The sequence below is a fragment of the Pteronotus mesoamericanus genome, unplaced genomic scaffold (assembly GCF_021234165.1).
Source record: "Pteronotus mesoamericanus isolate MK-2021 breed Mesoamerican mustached bat unplaced genomic scaffold, CSHL_Meso_final contig_78, whole genome shotgun sequence".
Lineage (NCBI taxonomy): Eukaryota > Metazoa > Chordata > Mammalia > Chiroptera > Mormoopidae > Pteronotus > Pteronotus mesoamericanus.
In genome coordinates this window covers 11882365-11908208 of record NW_026555258.1, presented here as the reverse complement: position 1 = coordinate 11908208, position 25844 = coordinate 11882365, and the positions used below count along the sequence as shown (strand labels likewise).

Here is a 25844-nt window from a genome sequence, read left to right as displayed (position 1 = left end):
TCGTCACGTTGCTCAGACACCGCCGCGGGGGAGGGCTTCAGGTGGACCAATCAAAGCTGGCCAGAAGAGAGGGAGCGCCCTGGGCCGAGACTGGGCAGGGCACCTCGGTGAGCCGAAGACAGCTCCGTGAGCCGAAGACAGCTCCGTTTGCCAGGGCCATGCAGGGCGAGGAGGTGAGAAGAGAGGGGCCGGGGTGCCCCGGGGCAGACGGGTCCCCGTGTCAGGGGCTCCGGTGAAGCCACTCACGTGGTCACAGCAGGAAGGTATCTGGTCAAGTGTGTCATGCAACGTGGGTGTGGGAGACCCGACTAGAGAAACGTGATGGAAAAGGAACAGGAAGGAGCCCTGTAACAGCAAAATGACCAGAGACTAGGATCTCCGGGAGGTGGAAGCAGAGGGGGTCAGGGGTGAGCTGAAGAACAGGCGGCAATGGTCCGAGGGCGGGACGTCAGAGTGAGTGATAGCAGAGGGAGAGCAAACTGAGGGGTCAGCCACGTGGACGCCGAAGTCCCCAGAACGATGGCAGAAACAGGCACACAGAGGGGGGTTGGGTCAGGATTCAAAACGCTGCACCAGTGAGGCCCACATGCCCAGCTGACATCACAGGCACCGAGGTGGTGGGTGCAGGGCTGAGGCCCATGAGCGGAGCGGAGCAGGGGTGTCAGGTCGGGGTGCGCTGTCGGTGCCTCTCAGGGCCACCCGGCCAGTCCGGAGCCTCACCGGCTGAAGGGGCCAAACTCCACCCTGTTAATTTCTCAGGAACATCAGGAAGCTGAGCACAAAGGTACGATGGAACAGGAAGGTCAGTGACAGGGTTTAGCAAAGGTAGCGGGCAGCGATGAGGACAGCGGAGTAGGGAGATCACGGTCACCATGGGGAAACCCCGATGCCAAGTCCCTCCTGCAGCCTCGCTGCTCCTTCCCCAGTGGGAACGGCACCACCTCGGGGAGCTGCTCTGGGATGCCACTGTGCACTGCCAAGGCCGCGGCGGGTGCTCGCACCAGGTGCAAACACCGGTGCCCCAGCCACGCCACGTGGAGTTGTTCCTCTCCAGTCACCTGACTGGAATCGGCAGAGACCGTGGGTGACATCTGAGTGCCACTCCTGAGACCCCAGCCTGTCCCACTTGGACGTTTGGGACCTGGGCTTTGAGGCTCCACACAAAGTAAATGCATCACCAAGTTGAAACCAATCATTTCATGTGAATCTTCAAACCGCAGGGCTGGCTGAGCACGAAGCAAACCCAGGTGAACGTGAGGCCCGCAGCGGGCGCGGCAGGGACACCCAGCTCCAGCGCTGCCCCGGGGCACCAGGCCCAGCGCCCCAGTGCCCACAGCCTGTTAACACCTCGCTGCAGAGCCCCCGAGACTTGTTTGACAACAACCCTTAAACCAACTTTAGCACAGAAAACATTAAGAGGAAAAATAGGCAGCTCATTTTTCCTCAGTAAGTAGGAACCACACTTGTAACAAAGAGAGTGGAGAACCACGGCTTTATTGTCAGAGCTCTCAGGAGCCTGGTCTGCTGGGGCTGGATGTTCCTGGATGGGCACCCCCGGGCCTCAGCTAGGAAAAGAGAGGAGAACAAGGAGACTTTTAGGTCCAAGGAGGGGTCTCAGGTAAGAGCCCTGACAGAGTTAAAGGCAACACTGTTACTCTGAAACTACTATCAAAGACACTGGTCAGTAAATATCGACAGAACCAAATGACAGTGAGATCATATTGTACTGGCTCATTCAAAAATACGTTATCAAATGCTCACCATGTGCCAGGCACTATTCACTATGTTTCTCATTGGTAAAAGCAGTGCATGAGTTTAACGACTGAACCACCGACACCCAGCACGGTTAAATGAAAGCCGGTGTGCCCTCCTGGCAGAAAACTCCAAGGGCACATGGAGGACACATACCCTGTTGCACTGCCTGCCCTGCACCCAGGCCCCCTGCCCAGGTGGCTTCCAGTGAAATAAAGTCAAGGGGCATTACCTCCAGGTTTCCTCTGGCCTTCCGAAGGATTTTGTGGGTCACGACCACTGAAGAGAGAACAAAGGGTGGGGAGATTAGCTCCAGATGCCCAGGGAGACCGTGCAATGCCAGGTGCAGGGAGGAGGAGCCCCCTGGACCCCAAATGGTTCAGACAGGCCTGAAGCACCCAGGCCAGAGAGAGGTGAGAAGGCCACACCCCAGGACCAAATACCATGCTCTCCGAGACTCCATGCTAAGCCACAGCTCCCAGTCACACCAGAAGTAGAGGCAGAGCAGAGGGTCCGACGCCATGTTCTAGACAAAACCGAGGACTGAAGACCAGCTGGACACTCAGGTGCGCCCTGGGCTCACCTCTCCGGGGGCAGGAGGGGCAGGGGCGGCAAAGCCGGGCCAGGGAGGGGCCCGCGCCTGGCTAGCATCCTGCATGCTTTGGTTGCTGGGGAGGGAGTGTGCCCCACTCCAAGCAAACCCGTGTAAAGGCCAAAGGCAGTTCTGTAAAGTCGAACTTGAACATAGCAGCACCTGGAGCAGGCTCCTAACGACCTGGGAGGAAGAACTCTGGCATTTTCCCTCCTTAGCTGCCCTTGAGCTGCCAGTGGAGCCCAACATGGTTCCCTGAGCAAGTCACCTTCTCCCCGGACAGACGGGGGTTGGGGGCCGACCGCAGGGGGACCCGCAGACTTGGTGCCCTGAGCTGTGGACGGGCAGATGGCTGGTGTAATGGAGCCCATGGAAAGAATGGCAGTGCCCGCCTTCCGGGGCAGCGACATGAAGTCAGGTGCCTCTTCCCTCAACACAGACTCCAGCAGCAGGAATGCCACCAAGAAACAGAGTCCCATGCCTGACCATGGATCTGCTCTGAACAGGGTGTGCGGAGGGCCAGGGAATCAGTCTGCTCCCCCGGGAAGGTGGCACAGGCTTCTGGAACCGGGCCATTGGCCAGTGTGGCACCCAAGGTTGAAAGAAACTCTCTATCATTTAGCAGCGGGGCCACATGGTGGCCTTGAAAAAATACTTATTTCTTGCTTCACAAAAAAATAACGAAGGTGGTTTGCATCTGTGACACGAGGGGAGGGACGGAGAGCGGGCAAAGAGGGTTTCAGGGGGAGGTCCCGCTGCTTCTCCGCGCTTCCCCCACCCCCCGCCAGGGGTATCTTCTGGGGTGTCCCAAACCCCCAGAAACTGAGTGAGTGAGAGAGAGAGAGAGAGAGAGAGAGAGTTGGGGGGGGGGCGTAGCATCTTGCGTGCGTGCGTGTGTGTGTGTGTGTGTGTGTGTCTGTATGTTGGGGGGGGCTGGAGGTCGCACCTCTCCTGAGAGTCACCAACACCTGAGTAGCTCAGCCGTGGAGGTTAAAATCACACCGGAACACTGAAGGAACATGAATCCCCGTGGAAGAGCAGAGGCCTACCAGCCCATTTGAAGGGGCCCCCACATCTGAACAGCACCACCCACCTTCCCGCGCACAGAAACCCCACTGCCATGAGAAGCCCGAGAGACAGAGTGGTAAAGGGCACGTCCCAAATCCAGGCTTGCCCAGCACAGAGGAGCAACTCCAACCCAGGTCTGTCCTGCACAGAGCAGGGCTCCTTCCACATTAGCAGAAGTGCTGGCAAGGAAGATGCCAACCCACTGGTGTCCCCCTGGGGACAACTGTGACCTCAGTGAATACCCCCAACCCCGAGCAGCAGGTACTCCTGTCCCAGAGGCTGAAAGTGAAGCTGGCGATTCCATGTCACATGGCGAGGGTGTGGTGAGGTCCCTGGGTCTCACAGTGACACTCTGTCCTTCCTTTCCTCTGCAGACTAGGGGAGGAGATGCAGTGCCCAGCTTGTCCCTGGCAGAGACCAGGCCTGGGCCCTTGTTCCTCCTGTCACCATGCAGGGAAGGGTCAGCAGGGGACATGATGCCAACTTTCACAGAGTCACTTAGAGCCAGGAGCAGGTCTGTGAGGCCAGCAGGGTTTGAGCACCTTCCACGGACCTGATCCATCAGGAAGAGCTGCAGAGCCTGGCCTAGGAGAGTCAGAGTCCAGGATCAGCCACCAGCTTTGTGGCCTTGGGCACACTCCTCTCCTGGCACTGAGCCAAGCACCTGTTCTATGCCAGGCCTTAGAGATACAGAGATGGGTGATGCCATCTTAGCATGGGAGGCGCTGTGACACATTTGAGGTTTTTCACACTATTAAAGGTTTACCACCTCCAGAAGGGGTTCAGTCTGACCTACTGGGACAAAAGAGGCAGGGAACGTTTGTTGAGCTTCTACTCTGTCCCAGGAAGAGTACAGTGAGGTTAAGGTACCATTCCCATCCGATAAGGAAACTGAGGCACTTTATAAAGTTATGTTTAGAATCGAGGCCTGTCTGGCAGGCGTGAGTCCTTTGGGATTACTGTCTCCAATCAGAGATGCCGACTCTGAAGCTCAGAGAGTTGAAGTCACTTATTCTGGTCACACAGGAGAGTGGAGATCTGAACTTTCTCGTTAATGATTCCAGGCTCCCTGACCTAGGACTCCAGGGCTGGGTCCTGCGCGCTGTGTCCGCACGGCCGCCCACCCACCTGAACCTGCTGCCCACTTCCAGTATGTGCTCGCCCGTGAACGGGGTTCACTGGAAGTGCCCTGCGACCTGTTCAGGGCTGCTGTGGAGAGACGCCAGAAAGGTGAGTTCCGACTCTCCCTGGACTTGGGGGCTGAACGGGAACACCACTTCCTGCCCCCTGCCGCTCCAGGAGGCGACCCAAACGTGCCACCACCACCTCAGACACGACCGCCACCGGCACTGTCTCCCCAAGGCCCCCTTTCCCTGCGGGTGACATGAATCCCTAGGCTAGGAGCTCGCGGACGCCCACCACTCTGCCAGGGCTGCTCCCTGAAATTAACCTCTCGCAAAGCCACCCCTCTCCTTCGCAGCACTGTCGGCCCCATCAGGTGTCTGCCCTGTCTGTCTGGGGGTCTGTCACAGCCCCTAAAGAGGTCTTCCCGCCTCCCAGCCCCTCCATGCTCAGCCACGGGACCTTCTGACACACAGTGGACCATGTCAGTTCCTGCTGCTCATTCCTGAGTCCGGCCCCCCGGGCCCTTGGTGACCTGGCCCCTACTTACTCCTCTCCCTTCATCGTTCACAGCAGAAGCCTTGGTGTGCCCTACCCATGTCCCTAAGCACTCAGTCCTCGCCTGGGAGGCTGCCTGCCAGGATCCTGGTCCCGCCCCTTCTCTAACTCCTACTCACCCTAGAGACCCAGCTGGTCCAGAGCCTTGAAGCACCTCTCAGGCTGCCTGGGATGCAGGTACATTATCCTACAGCTCATTCTTGTGTCTCCTCCACCAGGTTAAAGCTCCCCTTGGAAAGAACTGTCTCATTCACCTCTGTCCCAGGGCCTGGCACAGGGGCACAGAGCAAGACACAGTGCTTGCTAGTGACTGAGCACCTCTCAATTGCAGTTCCAACTCTGCGAGTCTCACAGTCTGTTTTCAGAAGGCTTCTACGGAGTGAAGAACTACTTGACAAAAGTCTATGTTCGATGCCTCCCAGAAATGCCCCAGAAACGCTGGACTTTGATAAGAAAGCACACTAGACAGCGAGGGAAGGAAAGCGCTATGATCGGTAGCTCTGCTAAGACAGGGAGGTGCAGGCAGAGAGCCCAGGCTCGGCCAAGCTGTGCTGCCAAGAGGCACTGGAAGAAATTTGACGCCACGTCTAAACACGCAGCACAAGTGACTGCAGAGGGTCTGAAGTAGGGAAACACGGCTGCTCCCAACAACCTCCGATGCTCCCAGCTGGGGCTGGGGCTGACCTCACAGAGCTGTCGTACCTCTCTGACCTTGTGTCTTGTATCTGTCTCGGAAACCGTTTCTCAAACCCCTCTGGATGCCCCCTGCCCGGCCCGGGCGTCCTTCCTGTCGGCCCGGCCAATGAACCGGCTGCTCCTCACCAGCCCTTCCCGCGCGGAGCTGTGACGGGCTGAGGCTCTGCCCAAGACCGACGCGGCTGAGCCGGCCACCTCAGGCCTTGCGGGATGCAGTCCTGTCCCCCGGGCCCCCTCCCAGCCTTCCGCGGCCACCTGCTACGCTTAGTCGAGCAACGTGCAGCGCTGACGGTTTCGCGCATATAAAACCTTCTTTCTTTCCTCTCTGCCTTTGTCTACACTGTTCCGTTTCCAGCTGACCAACACCTCCTCCTCCCAGGACAGAGTGACACCCGCCCCACTGCTACCTTAGTGCTAAGTCCCTGTCCATGTTCCTATCGCTGCACATGCCACCCACTGGCTCCCAAGGAGACGACAGTCCCTGCACAGGAGCCCCTCTGCAGAAGTCTGTTAAGTGAATTCATTTGTCTGTGTGGCTCAGGAAGGATGAGATACGAAAGGAAGCCCACAAATAGGAGGAATGATGACAAACGGCTGGGCTCCCAGGTGGGTGGTCCAGAGCTGGCTTTTTAGTCCCCAGAGGTAGGAAGTGGTCAGACATGGTGGCCGCCCTCCGACCGCTCACTTACGCTGATCAAAGATGACTTTTTCCTGGTGCTTGCTTAGCTGCAAAAGCTTCATGGTGTTCTGCAACTTCTTTTCTTGTTCAAATAATTTTTTATGTAGCTTGGTGATCTCTGCCTTCATTTCTCCAGTCTAAAGAAAAGAGGGATTAGAAAAATGAACAAAGAATAAAAAACATGCTATCACATGGGCAGAATTACAAAACCATATATAAAGATGCTCAACCTGACTCAAAAAAATATTCCAAAAAAAAAACCAACTGGAAGCCACGTTCTGCTGGTCAGATTGGCAAAAACAGGCAGAAGCCAGTGACCGTGAGGGCATGGGGAAGCGCTCTCAGGACTGCAGGTGGCCCCGGTGGGACAAATGTCCTGGCGAGCTTGACCGAATTGTAAAATGTGCTTAACCCTTTGACCGGCAATTCTGCCCTTTGGCATTTTCCTCCAAGGAATAATATAAGCACAGGAACGTGCCTGTGTTCAACGATGTTCGTCTCAGCGTTGCTCATAGTAGGAAAAAATATAACAACCTGATTTGTTTCCATAAGGATCTAGCTAAATAAATTATGGTACTCACACACAGTGGAAAAATATTGCAGCTATTAAAAATGATATTGTAGAACTCTATTTATTGACATTGAAAGATGATAGTAATTAGTGACAAAGAGCCCAGAAGAGCTATTGTATATTAGGCATTCTGGTTTCATAGAATTGAACACATATCTCTATATCCACAGATGGGTGTATCAAGATGTCTACAAAAAATGGGTGACATAGAAATGTCATCAAAATACTGATAGCAATTATCCCCGAGAAATGTGATTCGGAATGTTTTATTTTCATTTTTAAAAACTTATCACAATTGATTGACTTTTTAAACAAAAACTATAATTTTTTAAAAATTGTTAAATCTTAAAAAAGAGATGTAAAAGTATTATTAGGAGAGTGTGATCCATTAGGGGAACCTATTTTGACTTTGCAGAGGTGAGGAGGACATGGATGGACCGCAAAACCAGAGACCCCAGTCCTCTGAAGTGAACCGTACACACCAGAGAGGCCTCTTAACTAGTCTCTACTAACTCATTCAAGGGCTGAAGGACACTCCCTTTCTCCTAAACTACCCCGGCTGTAAGGTGCCCTGGCACAGACTGCTCTCTGGTGCACGGAAGCGCCTCTGCTCCCAAGAGGGGAAGTGCTGTACTTGCAATCAGTTACAGCAGGTCCTCAGATAACAAACAATGCCGTCTCGTTCACCATCGTTTCATTCCAACGCTGATGAGATGCCACAGGCGCTTTCTCCCTGTTTGTACCAATTAGTCTAGAGTAGAATTGGTTTCGTTATATGTCATTTTGCTTAAAAGTCACATTGATGATGTTAAGTGAGGACCTACTGTATGTGATTTAATTAAGTATTAAGTAAACCTGTGAAATGTGTATGAAAAGTATGCAAACCAACATATGCTTCAGGAAAGACGTGATAAGGGCAAGTCACTACAAAACACATTTTTGGCAAATTAGGTGTGGGTGAATCCACTATAAAAGTTGTGAGAAGAACACGGTCTAGAGGAATTCTATATTCAAATTGCTTTTCATGTGTCTAAGTTTTTCCTTCATCTTAAAGAAACAGAAATTGGAAGTGACAGACATACATTATGGATGTAATTTATGAAAGAAAGAAAATGCAGGCCTCCAAACAGCAGGCCCATATTCAAAGAAAAGGCTCTGGCCCCACATCAAAAGAATGGCAAGTGAATGTACATTTAACTGCTTTAAGTTAAACTAAAATGCTTAAGGTATGTATCATCTTTTGATTACCTGCTTTAACCTACTTTTAAGATTAAACAATTGTGTCAGCTACAAGGACTTCAACTGTTCTTCCAAAACTTTCTAATGTAAACATCAGGTGTTCTTTTGATTCTCTTCCTCATGCTACGAGCCCGCAAAGATTTGGGTTCTGGCCATGGCTTTAAGGGCCACACGTTCTAGGACAGGCAGCCCCTCCACCTGCAGAGCCTGAGCCCCGTCCACATCTGTAAAAAAGGGATGCTCCCCGGCCCATCGCTCACACGGCAATAGAGGAGACTCAAGGGAGATGATGCCTGGAAGCAGGGAGGAGGGTTATGTCGGCCTGCCCAGCTACCCTCTACTCCACCTGGCCAGCCTCTCTTCCTCCTTCTAAAGTCAGCTCCGGCACCACCTTCTCCAGGAAGCCTTCCTTGAGACTCTCCCCCCAGGAGCCTAGGTTGGTTTCTGCCCCTTTGGGTGCCCACTGTGCACAATGTTTCCGCTTCATGCCCACCTCATGCTGGGTGGTAGCTGGCCATTTACTTGTCTGCTTGCCCCCCTGGACTACAAGCTGCCTGAGGGCAGAACTCCGTTCTCCCTTCTGACCGCCAGTGCCTGGCACAGGGGAGGTGCTGGGAGGCCGTCTGCCATCTGGGGGGTTCATTGTCACCTGTGCCCTCAAAACACACTGTACATATTCTATCCAGCACTTAAAACAAGGAACTTAGATTATTTATGCATCTGTTCTTCCTCTGAACTAAAATCTTCGTTTTTACAGGATGACTACGCCGTGGTAAAACCAGCAGGGCTCTGAAGCCCCGCTTAGTCACTCCTAGCTGTTACGATGATGGAGCATAGGAGTTTCAGCCCGGAGGTCCAGAAAAGGGGAATGATTAACACCTAACTCGCTGGAGGCTGCTGTAAGGGAGAAAGCGAGATGCTGAGTGCAGAGCAGAGGGCCAGGCTCCCGGAGGAGCTTGACAGAGCAGCTCTCCCTCGGGGCCACAGAGCAGAGCTCCCAGATGAAAACCACACCTCTCCCAGGAGGCCTTGGGCTTCCTCAGGAGGATCCACCCGACTTCTGGAGCTGGGGCATTTTTTGTTGTTGCCGTGTTTGTTTTCTTTTTCACAATGAAAACACTCAAACATTTACAAAAGTAGAAAGAATAGGACAATGAACCACCAAGGTACCCAGGAATGATCAAATTGTGGCCAAAATTGTTTCATCGACATCCTTGTTCTAAAATTATTTTTAAAATCAATCCTAAAAGCCAATCATATTTCATCTGTAAAACATTTTAGCATATAGCTCTAAAAGAAAGATTCTTTTAAAAAAATATACAATTACAAATAAAACAATAACAATAATCTCCTATCATCAAATATACGTCAGTAGACACACTTCCCTGACTGAATTGTAATTTTATTTTTTTTAACAATTGGTTTGATTCTAATAAATTGGTATACAAATAAACACCACATTTTACACCTGATTGATGTGTCTCTTAAATTTTTTTTTAATCCAGTAGTTCTCCGAGTAATCAGAGTGACTTAGGAAAAGAGAATGCCTGGGGTCCACTCCCAGACTTCTCGATTCAGTGCGTCTGGGATGAGGTCCCAAAATCTGCCTTTCCAGATGTGCTGACGCTGCTGGTCAAGAAGCCGTAACTTGAGGACCACGGCGAATCTGCAAGTTTCACTCCCCCATTCCCCTTTTCCTAGGATGAAAAGAGTTCTAAGCTCATATTGTACACTTCCTGCCACAGGCCTAGAACCAAGCCATTTCTCCAAGGACTCCTAGTTCCTTTTAATGGGAAAAGGTATTTAGAAACCACAATTTGGCACTAGAGGTGCTCACTGTTCTGGTTTGAACACTTTTAAAGCTTTTTAAGTAGAAAGAACTAGTAAATTTTTTAAAAAGTAAATACATCATGAGTGCATACTGATATTTCCAATTCAAATTAAGGACTGCAGGAATTTTACTTCTTTGATTTTTGATTTATTTTATCTGTTCCCTGAGATAATAAAAATAATAGAAATGTAATAGCTTTATAATATTGATACCAATATTATTACTAACAATTTAATCACTGAAAACAGTTTAAAATTTTTGCAGCTCTTTCTGCCCTCAGATTATTTCCATGAGGGATAATACTCAGCCAAACTGCTGTCAGCCATTAAGGGTCCCCTGTGTGGCCACACCTCCAACACTGTGTACACTGAGGTGTGTTCATTGCATCTTCCTATGAACTTGGAGAAATAGCTTTAGTCCCTCATTTTTACTTATTTTAATTTATAATTACGTAAAGCATTCATAAAATTTCAAAGTCAAATTTATAAAACAAGGTCCACTCACAGCAGGCCACCTGCCACCCTGCCCTTCTACCCCCTTCCTTCTCACTGCTGCGAGTAGCCTGTATTTTTTATTACTTATCCTTCCACTTAAAAAAATGTACAAAGGAATATGTGAATATATTTGCACCCTCCCCCACAACGTTCTTAGACCAACTGAGGTGTCTGGTCACACTTTCCGGAGTAGGCCTAGGAACGGCAGGGCATGGTGCACGTACTAAATGCAGAAGGCAAATCAATGAATGACACTCAGGGAAAACACTAGGAGTAAAAAGCCATCAGTTTCTGGTGAAAACTTGAAATCTGATTTACACACATTTCACACCAAGAAAAATGCACTGTATGAAACATGGGCAGAGACAGAAAAATGGCTAGAGGCAATTTAACATCACACAGGGGGTCTATGTGCACCAGGAACCGTATTGGAGCATCTCTATGGTCCTTTTTGTGGTTCTAAAATTCTGTGATGCCAAAGTGAGCATAATTAATTTCCCGAGAAAGTCTCGGAGAGACGGGGCAAATCATCACAAGCACTGACCAGTCCCTGGGCCAACTGGCTAGTGGGGGAGATCAATGTGAGTATAGTTTGTATTCTCTCTCTCTCTCTCTCTCTCTCTCTCTCTCTCTCTCTCTCTCACACACACACACACACACACACACACACACACCACACCCCCCCACCCCCCGCACTCTATTTCACAGACATTCGTATGTACTCAGGACAAAAACACTGCATTGAGGGTGAACTCTTTAGTTCAGACACATTGTGCTTTAAAAATCATACAGACATAAGTTCAAGAGTATGAGAGGAAATTACTCATTGATTCATTTAAAAATATAAACAAATTAGACTAGACCCCTCATTGAAAATAGAGACAGACATTAAACAAATGAATATGTAATTATAATCTGTGCTAAGAGCTGTGATGAAACAAAAGCTACGACCGAGTGAACAGGGAGCCCTTTCTGACCCTGAAGAAACATGCAGGCTGGGATTTGAAAGGCGAGGAGCCAGCCAGCTGGGAAGGAGGCAGGAGACAGGTGGTCAGAACCTCTGTGTCATCTCAGCCTAAGACGGAAAAGAGCTTGGTGGGTTAGAACAGGAAAGGCCAACGTGGGCCGGGAAGCCAACGGGCCCCCTTCCCTCCAACATTCCCTCTTCCGCTCCAGGGGAAGCATGTTTTTCCCGCACCAGGACCGGTATGTACTTCCGAAGCTTGGTGCACCCAAACTCCCTCCCAGGACCCCACAAGGGAATCTGAGGTCAGGCTCCTTAGGCCCCTCCAAGTGGAGGGCTGCTTCATTGCTCCCTTCCTCTCTGCCACGGTTGATGGGCCTGAGAGCTACCAAAGGGGGATTAACCAGATGAGTACTGACGTGGAATGCCAACTCCCTTCTGCCTTCCTGCTGGCCTTGGGCAAGCATTTATAGGTTAGATAAGGGAAGCGGGGAGTATCTACCAGGCCATGAAGCAACGAGTCCTAACGCCTCCTTAACCGGCACTCTCCTTCCAGGGCGGTTCCTCTGACCACCAGAGCGGGCGCTCACCCCGTCACAGTACCCACTTCCCGCTCCCGCGCCGCCCCACTCCTGACCGGTGCCACGGGAGGGGGCCGGGGGTGGGGGCGGGAACAACCGTTCTTAATTCAGTCACATTCACCACTATAAGGTCGGGCTTTGCAGGGAAGTTTCAGTGGTTTTATAGTAAGTGATTTTCATTGATTTTTAAAAAGTTGTTTCTAAGTAGTTAAAAAGAGACTTGAACGAGGCCCACCAAATAAGATGCTGAAAGCTAACAAAAGGCATCAGGCAGCCAGACAAAAGCATTTGAACTGAAAGAGACTTTGAGAAGAAGGGAACAACCTGGCCCATAGGGACAAGCTGGGACCTAAAGCCCGTGAAACCAAAGTTTATCCTTCGGATTCAGACACTTGCGCTCTCAAATCAGCTCTGTAACCTTCACCATGGGCCTCATTCCCTGAGCCTCAGTTCCCTCATGTGCAGAATGCAAACAGGATCTCCCTGAACAAGGATGTCCTGGGAGTGGGGACAGGCAGGGTTAGGGCAGCAGGGGTGCTGGGGCATGAGGAGGACCACACGGGGAGCAGTCAGCACGGTGCCTGGCACGCCGCTCTTCACAAACATGGCGCCCTCCCCGCCGCCCGTCCACCTTCCACCCCTCCCCAACACAGTCCCCAAACCGAGCACCCACCCGACTGCCGCGAGCCAGGTCCCGGGCTGGACGCACAGGAGACGGAGACACAAGCCCCAGTGGCCTCCTTGAGCCTCTGAATCCATGTGTGACCACCCACCTGTTCACAGTGAAGTGTGTACTGGCCGTCTGAGGGGACTGAGACTCTCCAGAGAAGTGTCAGTAACCGCGCAGCCTCTTCTAGGGTCAGCTTGGCTCTGCTCAGGCCAGCGACCAGCCTGCTCAGGGGCGCCGGGTGCAGACCCTGCAGGGGGCAGTGAGAAGGTCATTACATGCAGTCTTGAAAAAGATTACGGACAAGCCAGCTTTAACGGGCGGCATAAATCTCCAGACCCCAGGGCCCATGTTCCACATGCTGAGCAAGAGCCTGGTGCCAGACGACACCAATTTATTGTTCTTAAAGACTGGGGAATTATAGATTATGAGAGAATTTCGGTGGTGATTTTAGCCCAATCAATAACCATGATTAATAACCACCTGCATTAACTCTATTTACTACGCCAAGAGGAGGATGCATGGTGGGGCCGCTCTTACTGCCTCTCAGGACAGCAAGCGTCGCCAGAAGCAAGTAATGCAACACGGACGCCTCTGTCTCAGCCACCCACTGGGCGGCTCCGCTCGCTGCCCCCACACAGCGGGGCCTAGTACGCCCCTCTCACCCTCCCTGCTGGCAGAAGCAAACTCACACTGGGGGATGTCAAGGGCACGAGAAGGCAACGAATGTGAACCAGAGAGGGGGAAACACAAAATAAATTTTTAAAAACAAAAGAGGATTGTCTTCAAAATAAAATAAATACAGACAGAGGTGTAGTGCAATAACAATACTTTCGGAAAGTGCTACAGCGAGACTTATCCCAAGGGCCCCGAGGAGTGTCTAATTCCACTTTTGGGAACTCATCCCTAATGCACTGATCAAGGATATGACCAGCCATCTATTTATAAGGATCATCACAGCTGAACTATCCAACAGCCAGGTGAAAGAGTAAATAAATGGCGGATATCCACATTAGCTTATTTTTCAGCCATTAGAAGTCAAGTTCTGAAAACATAATAAATTGGACAGAGGAAAGGTTAATATAATGTGAACTGAAAGTCAAAATATGAAGTTCATATATGTTGGAGTCAGCTTAATTAAGCTTTATGAATGAGCTAAAGTATTATTTATCAAAGTTTTAAGTGTTGAGCACTATGTGGTATTTTTATAGATTGTTTTTATGTTTTTCTACAGTTTCTAATTTTTGCACAGTAAAGATTATAATCAGAAGAGAACAATAATCTTATTAATACTTACTGACTCATTCAACAACTATTTACCCTGCATCGATTCCAAGCCAGGCCCTGAGCCAGGTAGCGGATAGAAACTACTGAGCAAAACAGATACCTTCCCTGCTCTCCTGGAGCTTATTATCTAGTGAAATATAAAACGCAAAACTGACCTTTATGATATATAATAAAACAAAATTAAAAAGGCAAAATAAGTATCAGGAAGCAGGGGGCTCAAGCAGCCTCAGGAAAGGCCCAAGAAGGGGGTCTGAGGAGTTTGGGTCCAGTCGGGGAGAAAAAATGTAATTTGATGTCAAGCACCTAGCACAGGAGTCCTCACAAAAAGGCAACTTTAAATGAGAAAGATTCCAGGAGAATGAAGCAGGCAGAAGGGGCAGCCGGAAGGCACTGAGAGGTCTTCCAACCCAGAGGGCGCGGAGGCCGGGCTGACGGGGGCAGGGCACCCGGGGGGACGGAGACGACGGTGGGAGGAGGCCGCAGGCCTGCGGAGGAGCCCCCAGCTCCCGCACTGTCCCTGGGGCACATGGAGTTTGGCCTGGGGGAGCGAGGGGCGAACAATGTTCCTCAGGAAGCTGGGTCCTGACAGAGGGGCCTTGGGGGGCAGAGAACTGAGTTCAAATCTTGACCATTCCAGGACACTTCACCTCAACACAGTGAAGCAGGAATGACTTCGCCCTCTGCCAGGGGTGTTCTGGGATGAGAGAAATCACGACGTGAGAGCTGCTCTGCAAGGAGACATGGCGGCGCCAATGACCTTGAGGAGGGTGCGGGACATCTCATGCTGGCAAGCTCAGCACAGAGCCGCTGAGAAGCCACCGGGCTGCCCACCCGCTGCGTGAGGCTCAGGACTGTCATTCACCACGGCAGCCTGAGCCTGCGCAGAGGCCAGGGTGGGTGGGTGATGGCTAGGTGACTGGGCAGGTGATCAACAGGCACACTGAAGGACCCCAGGACAGAAGGATGGATGGAAGACTGGATAGGAGGAAGCAGACACAGGGCAGACCTGGAGAGGCAATGGCAGTGATGCACGGCACCAACTGTGACAAGTGTCCAGCCCACAGAAAAGAGCAACAGTCCCCCGGCCTGGACCTGACTTCTCAGCTCTTGGAGGCTACATTTCCAGGTCCCCCGTTTCAGTGCCTGAGGACACGTGGCGCCCCTTGCCTCCCAGCGCCCTCAGCAGACAGGTCCACTCCTGCCCACAGTGAGCATCTGTCTCCCTCCAGCTCTGTCGGTCAGGTTACCTTTGTTCCCAGCTCTCGACCTGAGGGGCTGGGAGCTTCTTGGATCTGAATGTCCATCTCAGCAAGGAGCTTCTGGCCCTGGCCAATGTGCTCACACAGGGCATTGTAGTCCTCAATCAGGCCCAGGACGTGGCAGCCGCTCTTGCTGGCCCACGGGTGGTGGTCAGGGACCAAGTGAGACAAGCGCGGGGTGCTGGTGGTGGAGCTGCCACTGTCACAGGACAGGGAGTCCCTGTCATTTCTAGAGAGTGGAGGAGTCTTTGGAGCTACAGGATGAGAGGGAAGATGTCAGATCTATTGGGGCAGCACTCAGTTTCGTGAGCTACGTTTAACCACGGTGAAGCCAGCCAGGAGGGCTATGAGCGGCCCTCGGTCCGTACAGTACTCCAGGCTGGGCTTACTCATCTTGTGGGAGACGCTCAGTTCAATCCAACCAACACTTATCAGGCCAGGGGCCCCCTCTGCAGGTGACCCCCGGTTCACACGGATGAATAAAGCCGGTGCCTGCGCTCCGGGAGCCCCTAGTCCCATCAGAATACAGCAGCACAGCGATGAAGGGCTGGGGCTCAGAGTTAAAAAATAATCAGTTCTCTGTGCAGGAAGGGAGGTCAGGGAAGGCTTCCTAGAAGAAGCAACAGGTGAGCTGGGTTGAACAGGCAGCAAAAATTTACACTAAACAGAGGTAAAAGCCTGTGGCTTTTCCCTTTTGGATCAAAAAAATGCCTGGATAAATAATTCTGACTGGGATGCCAGTGAAGTTCGCAATCATGGTGGGCACTGAGGAAGCAGCGGGATTTTCACTGGCAGAGAATGCGACAAGGGCGGGCTGGCACAGAGGAAAGGGGGAACGTGTCTGCAGGACGGCGGCCCGTCTGAATGAGAACACAGCGGCACAGGGATAAGGCCAGACAGGCTGCACAGGCCGCCCCAAGGCTGGCTGCTGGAGGGCCTTGAAAGCCACGTGAAGGTGTCGCACTTTAACCAACAGAGACCGACGATGTCACTGAGGTGACAACCCACGAACAAATCAGCTGGCTTGGAGAAGGAGATGACCAGCTAGAGATGCTGAGAACACGAAACCAAAACCCTGCCACACACCCTCTTAAGCTGAGACCAGGGACCTCCTTTTCTCCAATTTAAAAAGTCCTGCCAGCAAGCCCGACCCTGCCGTCATCAACCCAGACTTCCGCTCTGTACCTGATCTCGGGGGCACTTCCAGGGTGGAGTCAAGCAGATCGCAGGAACTGTCAGTTGCCACGGCACATCTGTTACCATCTACACAATGCAAAACAAGAGAAGGAAAATGAACTCTTATTATGTTTCACAGAGAGAACTGAAGGAGAACACAGTCAAGTCCCAACACACAGCATTCATTCACGCCCTTGTTGGCACCCCCTCTGCCAGGCCCTGTGCAGGACACGGGATAAGAGTGAGCAGGCCCAGTCCCCTCCCAGGAAGGACCCTCCTGTCCAGACAAGGAAACAGGCAGTTTCCCTCCAGGGTGGCCAGGGCTACAGGAGGGAAGCCCCAGGCTGTGGGAGGGGTGCTAACCCCGCGGGAGAGAGACGTACACGCAGAGGAACAGGCAGATATAGAGGCACCGAGGAGTGAGCTGCCAGGACACACCCAGGGAGCAAGAAGCTGTTCACCCGTCGAGTGCAGGGAGCCAGGCCAGAACTGTGAGCACTGTGGGGACCCGCTCAGGGGCAGGAGGCTGGGCAGTGCCCAGCTGAGACCTGCGTTCTGTGCTGCCGCAGAGGCTGCCGCAGGAACCAAGCAAGAGAGAAGACTGACCCAAAGTGGGATTTGGGAGGCAGTGCATTTGAAACAACGTAAGGAGGCAAAATCAGTGAGATACTGTACAAGATGACCTGCGCCTTCTATGACTTAGAAACCACTTTCACCTGGGAATGTGGTAAGTAGCTTGGTGCGCAGGATGGCAGTGTGATTCAGATTTCCTGGAAGGCGAGACAGACAGACAGACAGACAGACACAGGCACGACCTGCTGGCATTCCCCAGGGTATGCTGGCACAGGAAGGACTGTCCAGGCCTTAGGATGCCCCACCCAGCTCCTCCCGCCCAGGCACCTCAGGAGGACGCACTGTGGCCCCTGGATGCTATGCTTTCTGCCCGAAACAGCAGTCTTTACAGCACAGCTTTGCAACAGGTGCGTGTAAATATAGTTCTGAAGTCTGCAAAGGAAGCGACACTGCTGCCCAGGTCCAGCTCCGATCTTCACTCATGGGAAGCGGGGAGCGTTTCCGCTGTGGCAGCTGCATGACTTCTGACCTCTCTCCTGGGTGCCTCCTGCAAGGCCCACGCAGGGCTGGCCCTGGGCCAACTTCAACAGCAGGCGCAGGCTGTTCAGGGGCCTCCTCACCTCAGCCACGCAGCTCTCCCTCCCGGGCGCCCTAAGCACTGACCTGTCTCCTCTGCAGTCTCCCCTAGCCCACCCCCGCGGTCTCCTGGGTCCCCTTCTCAAAGCCCTAGAGGGAAACAGGCCTGTATTTGAAACAGTGATGCCCACTGCTGATGTATGCCCCATGCAGAAGGTGGCAATGTGGCACCTTTGGACTCTCTGAGATTCCCTGAGTAGAATTTTTATCTTACGAATTCTGTTTAACCACAAAAAGCTTATTTACACCAATGTCTAAAAAAAGCTCCAAATCGGAGACCACTCTAATAATCACTGGGGTAATGGTTTGGTGACTGACAATAACCTGCAAACAATAATCTGACAGCCCATGTGAGGGGAGGGGGAAACATTTATGATGTAATGTTGGGCAAGAACAAAGAAAGGACACGGAATGGCACAAAAACCAATCTGAACAATGTAAATTCATGCCTACACCCGAGAAATGTAGGACAGAATGAAAAAAAGTATGCGAAGTAAAAAATTGTCATTTTGTAGATCATGAAGGATTTTTTTTTCCCTACTTTGTTTCATACTGTCACATCATCTTCTATGGTTAAAAATTTAAAATCCTTATTTAGGAGAAACCAATGAACCAATCAGCACAAGCTTTAAAGCAGGCTGACTGGGTGTTCGTTAAGAGATCTTGATTTTTCAACTTAAAAGCAACAGACGTAATTTCCGAGTCAAGTAAAGATGAGTCCAAACCCTCACACAACACGTGTTTATAAAATACGTTGACATTCCTCGTCCCCCGGGACGGGCTGGTGGCCCACAGGCACCGGAGGCTCTGGAAGGCCAGGTGGTGCTTCAGGGACAGGTCCAGCCTCAGAGCTGAGAAACAATTTCCAGCTCCAGCTCTGCCACCTACTCATTGTGTCCACTTTGGGCAGCTCTCAGGGTCTTAGTTCCTTCCTCCCGAGCAAAGGGGATGGTCTGGCCAGCTGCGTAGAGCCTGACCACTTGCCGGCTTCTCCAGGCCCTCTACTGGGCAGGTGGCCGAAGACTGACCACAGTCTTGTCCCCTTTCTGCCACCCTAAACAGCTGGGCCAGACAATACACCCACAAGCAAATGCCAAACAGAACCAGTTTTCAAACCTACCAGGATGCTTTTCAGATTCTGAAAAACACCGACAGCCAGGATAAGAGGTTTAACTTCTCTTTCAAAGGCAGAAAGAGGGACTGGATTTTCAGCAGTGAAGGGATGTGGGCAGGACTAAATGGATGGGGGAGAGTAAGGCCGGAGGCAATGGGGGCGGCTGGAAGCCCCAACTCCACTTCCCTGAGAACCAGGAGGCCCCCGACAGAGATTACACCATTCTGCCAAAGGTGACAGCTACTCAGTGCTCAGGTACAGCGGACAGACACCTCCGTGAGCAAGGGCAGCATGAGGGGCTCGCACGCCCCACAGCCGCACGGGGCTGCTTCTCTGGCAGCGAGGAGAGGCGGGAGCAGTACCGGGCTTGTCTGGCTGAAGGGGCTCGCGCGTGGGTAGGGCTTGCAGAGCCAGAATGAGAGCTGCGTCCTGGGTCTTGCCCGCGCCCTTCGCCAGCTGCTCCTCGAGCCGGCCCCGCAGCGCGCTGTTGGTGTCGATGCTCCTTTCCAGCTGTGTCCGCAGGGCCCGGATCTCTCTCAGGAGGTCATGCAGGTCACTGAAAGGGTCCTGTCCCTTCCCGCCTTCTCCTGACGCCTCTGCTCTGGACTCTGCAAACATGTGCAAAGGGACGCCTTGACACCTTCTTCCACCAAAGGGTCAGCCATCAAAGGAGCGCGACAGAGTTTTAAACCCGCCACCACCGTCACCCACCCTTCCCTTCCTAAGAACTAGGTATGATTTAAAATAACAACTTGACGTTAAAAACAAAAATATTGGCAGGCTTAATTGCTGCTATTCCACAGGCTAAATAAGAGCTGGAAATTAATTTTCGCTTCTGGCCATAAAAGCCTAGCAAATTGCACACCAAACCCCGAAATTATGTCTAGTAGTAATAAAATCTATTTGGGTGGAATTATAGAATGAAAGGGGCTGATTTTAAGAGCCAGAGTATATTAAAAAGGCTCAACAGCAGGAATAAGAAAAGCAACTTGAAGAGAAAATAAAAGCTGGGAGGTGACCCTTTTCTAGATCAACTTTCAATGGGGAGAAACCATCTGGAAAATTAGTTAAAAAAAACAAAACAACTCCGCCACACCTCAAAACGGATTCTAAAATATCTGAGTTGACAGCTGAGTCCCTCTTGGGATACAGAGGGGACCAGGGCCAACACCCACCTCCAGAGCAATGCCCAGGGTGGAGCAGGTGCTCCAGAAACATGTGCCGACTGGCCAAAAAGCAGCACATACTAGTGAGAAAATTTTAATAAAAGTTGTATCTTGAGAGCCTATTATGTGCTAGGTACTGTGCTAGGATGCTTTTAATAAATGATCTCATTTAATTTTCACAATAACTCTACAGAACAGGTACCAGTAGCCTGTTTTCTAGAGGAAGAAACAGGCCCACAGGGGCCAGATGACCTGCCGGAAGCCACAGCGCCGGGCGCCAAGGCAGGGGGCATCCAGACCCCCACTGGCCTGACCCCGAGCCTTCTGTGTTTCCTGCGGCTCCTTCAGAAGAAGCTTGCTTCAAAACGCACCCCTGCACCCGGGAGGGGAGCAAGGGGTTTGACGACAGCGTTTTAGGGTGGAGACTGAACCCTGTCTGGATGAGCCCAGACGCAGAGCTCAGGCTGAGAAAGGCCTCAGCCCAGAGTGCCCAGTACCTCTGGGGATCCTGTGCTCCTCGTCCAGCTTCTCGTACCCCTTCAGCTCCACTCGCAGCGACTGGAGTATCTTGTCGTTCTGTGAGAGCAGCTGCTGCCCCCACTTCAGCTCCTCCCGCACCCTGCAAAAGCCCCAGCCCCCAGGGAGGGGAGGTTAATTCTAACGGAGTGGCTCTGTCAAACCCCGCCGGCAGTCAACTCGGCCCTCAAGCTAGAAGAGCGTGGACAAGAATGACAAGCATGGCTAAGAATTCCAGCCACAGCCACCACTTCCCGAGTGCCCCTCTGAGCCCAGCCCTTCACATACATTATCTTATGTAATCTTCAGAGACCCCCGAAAAGGAACGTGCTAGCTAATCCCCAACTCAGGGAGGAGGCAGCGAAGCTCCAAGGATACATCCTTCCCAGGATGCACAGCCCAGGGGAGGAGCCAGGGCTGTGTGATGGCAAAGGCACTGATCTCGCTAAATCACTGCGCCACCCTGGGTGACTGAGGGTGATGTCGGTCACTCTAAAAGAGCCAGACACTCAGGAGTGCCGACAGGAAAGATGGAAAACATGGGGGACAAGACAGGGTCTAAGGGGAAACTGCAAAGAGGAGCTGGTACAATCCCTTTAAAATCTAAGTCAGATTCATGTTCTCCTTTACTTAGAATCTTCCCCAACCTTCCTATGTCACTCAGAGTAAAAACCAAAGCCTTCAGCACATGACAAGGTCCTATGTGATCCGGCACCCACCTCTCTGCCCTCGCCCGCACCATGGCCTCTCCCTCCGCCACACTGGCCTCCCTGCTCTGCCCTGCGGAGGCCAAGGACACCTGCCTCAGGGCCCGTTCCCCGGCCTCTGACAACGATCCTCCGCCAGATACTGCAGAGCTCACGCCCTCACTTCTCAAACGGCATCTCTACAGAGGCCGCCCCTGACTCGCCCTGGAAAAAAACGCAGTCTGCCCCCCAGGCCCCATCCTCCTTCCTCCAATGGCCTCTCCCATATTTCATTCCCACCTGATGAACTATGTGTTTTGGGGCTTGCTGGCTTACTGCTGTCCCTGTGCACCAGGGCAGGGGCTGGCTGCCCTGCCCCATGACCGCAGCCCAGCGCGCAGACGCCCGCACGGCCCCCAGGACGCGGGTGCACCGGACCACTACCTGCTCAGCTCGCTGCGGCCATCACAGAGCTCCTGCAGCAGCTGCTGGCTGTGCCTCTCCCTCTGGCCCGCCTCCCGCTGCAGCCTTTCGTTCTCCGCCTTCGCACAGGCAAACTCTCGCTGGAGGTGCTCAAGGTTCGCAGTCTTCCTGGAGAGGGACTCTCGTAATTTTTCATTCTCCTTCTGTTTATCTGCAAACACAAAACGTGCCACTGAGAAGAGACACCATTTGTTTTTTCCAACCTTATTACGCAAATACAGCACTTCAGCTCGAGCACTCCAAGAATACAAAAGAGAATGAGATTTAATCTGGCATTTATGGTTCTGGCATTCCAATTATCTTATGCATTTTGGGCAGATAAATCTGTCAACATCAAGGCTGCAGATTAAACGTCACTGGGATGAAATGGGCCTGTTTAATTTTCTATTAAATAATGGGCTGTGCAAACCTAGTTACTTTGCCTTCACAGAGCAAACAGTGGGTAGAAATTACAGACAGAGGCAAGAAACAGGCCCCAAATTCTGGCGCTGGGTGTTGGGAAAGGCCGCAAGCCTCCCGCCCGCCAGGCCCGCAGGGCTGTGCAGGTGGCAGGTGGCAGCCAGGGCCCGCTCACCCCCCAGGCTCCGAGGGCAGCACCTCCCCTGAGGAGTAAGACACACCCAGGGCCGGAGTAGAGGGCCACATGCAAGTGCTCTCCCGCCTACTGACGCCAAAGCCTTGAGTGAGTTTCTTCACTCCTCTGTGCCTCAGTTTCCTCGTCTGTGCCGTTATGAGGATTAGCCACGCAGCTAAATGCGCGGGCCTTCGCAAGCACACTGCAGGCCATGGGCACCCCACCAGGCGAGCTGCCAGCAGAGCTGGGAGCAGCTAACTGTAGGCACTGCATTAAGATCTTTATATGTGTCACCTTATTCTTCATCGCAAACCTCCAAGATAGGTGCTAGTATTCCCCCCATTTTCCAGACAGGAAAATAAGGAGCGAAGGGGTTAAGACTTTCCCTGAGATCACACCACCACCAAGTGCAGGGCCGGGATTCAGACCCAGGTTTCCTGATTCCACTCTCAACCTCAACACATTAACTTCCAAGCACATTTCTCCACCTTCCTCAGACTCCAGCCCCATTTAGCTTCCTGTAATTCCTGACTGGTCTACGCTCGCCCCATCTCTAACCCCTAGGCCTCTGTGTGCGCTCTTTCTTCTACCGAAAAGGTTCTGGCTCTTCTAAATCTTTGGCACCTTGGTTAATCCCTGCTTATCCTTCCAGACCCCGCTGCTGAAGACCAGCCTTCCCCGGTCGGATGCCATCTCCAGGGTCCGGCAGCTCCCCAGCCGCCCCAACCACGGAGGCCGGCCCTCAGCCTGGCCTGCAGCGGCTGCCGGCTGGGCCTCCCAGCAGACCTGTGCTCATTCACTTCTCTTCAGGATCCACATGGGCCCTGACATAGCACCGGAGCCAGGGCTGTGTGCCGGGTGAATGAATGGCCTGCAGAAGCCCGAATTTCATCTCTCAGACCAAAACCTCTAGGGAAAGTGAGATGGGCTGGCCCAAGTTCCAGCTCTGTGACCACAATTCGGTCAACTCCTAAGGCCTCAGTTTTCTTACCTGTAAAAGAGGACTAATAATGTATCCTTCCAGAACCATTTTAAGTATTGAGAGGTAAAGTAAACAAAAGCTACTGGGAGGCTAAGCTCTGAACAGAAGGAATTAAGAAAAGCAATCTTTGTAAGAAATACTGAAAAAACATTCCTGATAGTAGGAAATCTCTGACTGAGATGTGGCAGTAAATATTCCCAGGCCCTCTCTCTTCCACTGTGACCTAAGACAAGAGAGAGGCAGCTGTAGAGGGATGGGCAGCAAGTAAAGAAAGTAACAGGTACTGAGCTGAGGGTTACAGGGGGTTTAATTGTCACAACAGCCCAATGACGTAGTCCTATTTTACAGCTAAAAATGCTGAGGTTCAGAGAGGTTATGTGACCTGCCCAAAGTCACAGAGCCACCGGACGCAAACCCAGGTCAGTCGGACTCCAGAGCCCCCGGCGGCGGCTGCCTCCTTCAGTGCTCACCTCTGGATCCTTTGGCAAGCATCGCATTGAGGGCCTGGTTCTGCTTCCTCAGGAAACGAATTTCTGATGTCAGAGAGTTATGCAGCTCTGAACCACAAACAAAAATATTTGAAGAACCTATAAAAACACATACATAGTGATTAATGCAGAGTCTCCAGGTCAGTACAGAAGTTTCTAGAAAACAGTTTTAAATAATGAAGAAACACAACATACGCTTAAAATCACTCATGTGTACTACATATGGTGTTCCCAGAGTCCAAAGGAAATAAGAGTGAGCTAGAAAGAGGAGACAAGATGGGGCTTCCCCACACCTTACCTGTCCTAAGGGTGCACAAAGGATGAGACCGAGGCTGCGCTGGGGTGAGTGGGCGACAGCCTTAACCTCCACAGGTGTCTCTCCAGAGGCCCAACCCCACATATGCGGCGGCCGGCAGGACCTCGCCCAGTCCACAGAGCCGAAGCCGAACTCCTCACTGTGCCCCGGTCGCCCTTCCGAACCTGCCCTCTCCCCTCTCCAGCCCTGCCAATGGACAGTATAGTATTGCCACTGGCCCTAACCCCAGCTAGAAACCTGGGAGCCAGCCCAAACACGGCCCCCTCCACTGCGCAGTCACACAACCACAGCTGCTGAGTCTTCCTCCAAATGCCTGGACGCCGGTCCACTCTATTCTGTCCCTACAGTTCAGGCCTGACCATCTTCCCTCCCGACTACTCTGCCGATGGGGTTATCATCCTAAACACGGCCCATTCGTGTTATTCTCTGTTCAAACCCTGTGATGGACGGCACCACCATAGACAACAAGCAAAAAGCAGAACACCGGTCCAGACTTCAGATCACCATTACTCAGCTCCAAATCCTGCCTCTCCACCCAGGGGCCCTCAAACACTGGCAAACTGGGCCACTTCTGCGTCCCGAAAGCACTGTGTGGTCACACATCTCCCTCGCTTTGTAGAATGAGGCGTTCCTTTTGCCTAGAATGCCTACCCCCTACTTCCCCTGTCAAAATCACACTTATCTTTCAACTTTTAGCTTAAATTCACCGCCTCTAAGTGTATGCTAACAAGAGCAGATCTGAAGCTAGACAGACTGGGTCTGAGGTCACGTCCTAACTCTAATCGGTTTCCTCATCTGTAAACACCTCCCCAGGCTGTGGTCTCTCTCTGGAAACCCTACCCCTTCGTCTGGCCAGACACCTCTTTGACACTTCATCCCAACACTCCCTGTCCTCTGAGCCTTCTATGTCTGCACCGCATATAATGTTTCTGTCCACAGCACCCTCTGCAGAGTGCCACTGGTGTACAAGGTGCCTTCTACAGGTAGGGGGACATGCTTCCCTCCGGGCTTCCTTATGGATTGAGTCCACCCCACCACAGAGCCAAATGCCAGCCTCCGCCTTCCCCGCCTCCGGCGCAGCTAGGCCACGGCGCTGGTCTACTTCTCTCAGGGAGGCTGGGCCGGCAGGCCGCTGGGGCATTCCGGGGAAGATTCCCTACCCAGGAGAAACGAGGAGGACAGGGAGAAGCCACACCCTCTTCCGTCCCATGCCCTGGACACTGTCCTGAGAGGCTGTGACGTGAATAGCTACTGCCGCCGTCACAGGCACTAACCCCAAGGCCTGCTGTCGCTGCGCCACTAAGCCCGCCTTGGACTGCCTGCCTCTGGGTTTGCTTTGTAAGGAAACATAAATCTCCTTTGTCTACTCCGGTTTGTCCTCCTATTTTGCTACCCGCAGCTAAAAGCATCCCGGCACACAACTGACCACCTGGAGTTTCCACAGTCCCCATAAGGAAGGTACGACATCAGTCTCCCAGAGCCAAAGTTCACACTCTTTTCCTCTCTACAACACTCTTTTTTCTCATGCTGATTCACCTGCCACAATGCCTATTGTGTTTACTTCACCTACATCTCTCCTTACCGTCTTCCACTCTATGTGGATTCTGGGGCTTTTCAGAGACACCTGGGTTTGAACCACGGCTCCAGCTTCTTAATAGCTGCATGACCTAAGGCAAGGCACCTAGCTTCCCTCAGTCTCCATTAGCTCAATAACAATGATGGAAGTTATTATTACTGCAATTACCATTTGTATGAATGTCACGACTGATGAGAG

At 52.2% G+C, this 25844-nt stretch overlaps 1 protein-coding gene across 1 annotated transcript in view; it reads right to left on the bottom strand.

The window, feature by feature from the left end:
- Window positions 1-1488: 1488 nt before the first annotated feature.
- The window catches only part of CDK5RAP2 (CDK5 regulatory subunit associated protein 2), a 162042-nt gene continuing 137686 nt past the window's right edge, over window positions 1489-25844 (bottom strand). The window contains exons 28-37 of the mRNA XM_054584470.1: window positions 23737-23853; window positions 21672-21861; window positions 20523-20644; window positions 19222-19467; window positions 16546-16623; window positions 15349-15614; window positions 12921-13064; window positions 6478-6604; window positions 1985-2031; window positions 1489-1565 (exon numbers count right to left, since the gene is read on the bottom strand). Coding sequence (XP_054440445.1) covers window positions 1509-1565; window positions 1985-2031; window positions 6478-6604; window positions 12921-13064; window positions 15349-15614; window positions 16546-16623; window positions 19222-19467; window positions 20523-20644; window positions 21672-21861; window positions 23737-23853 — 1394 coding nt within the window. The 3' untranslated portion in view covers window positions 1489-1508. The remainder of the gene's footprint in view (window positions 1566-1984; window positions 2032-6477; window positions 6605-12920; window positions 13065-15348; window positions 15615-16545; window positions 16624-19221; window positions 19468-20522; window positions 20645-21671; window positions 21862-23736; window positions 23854-25844) is intronic.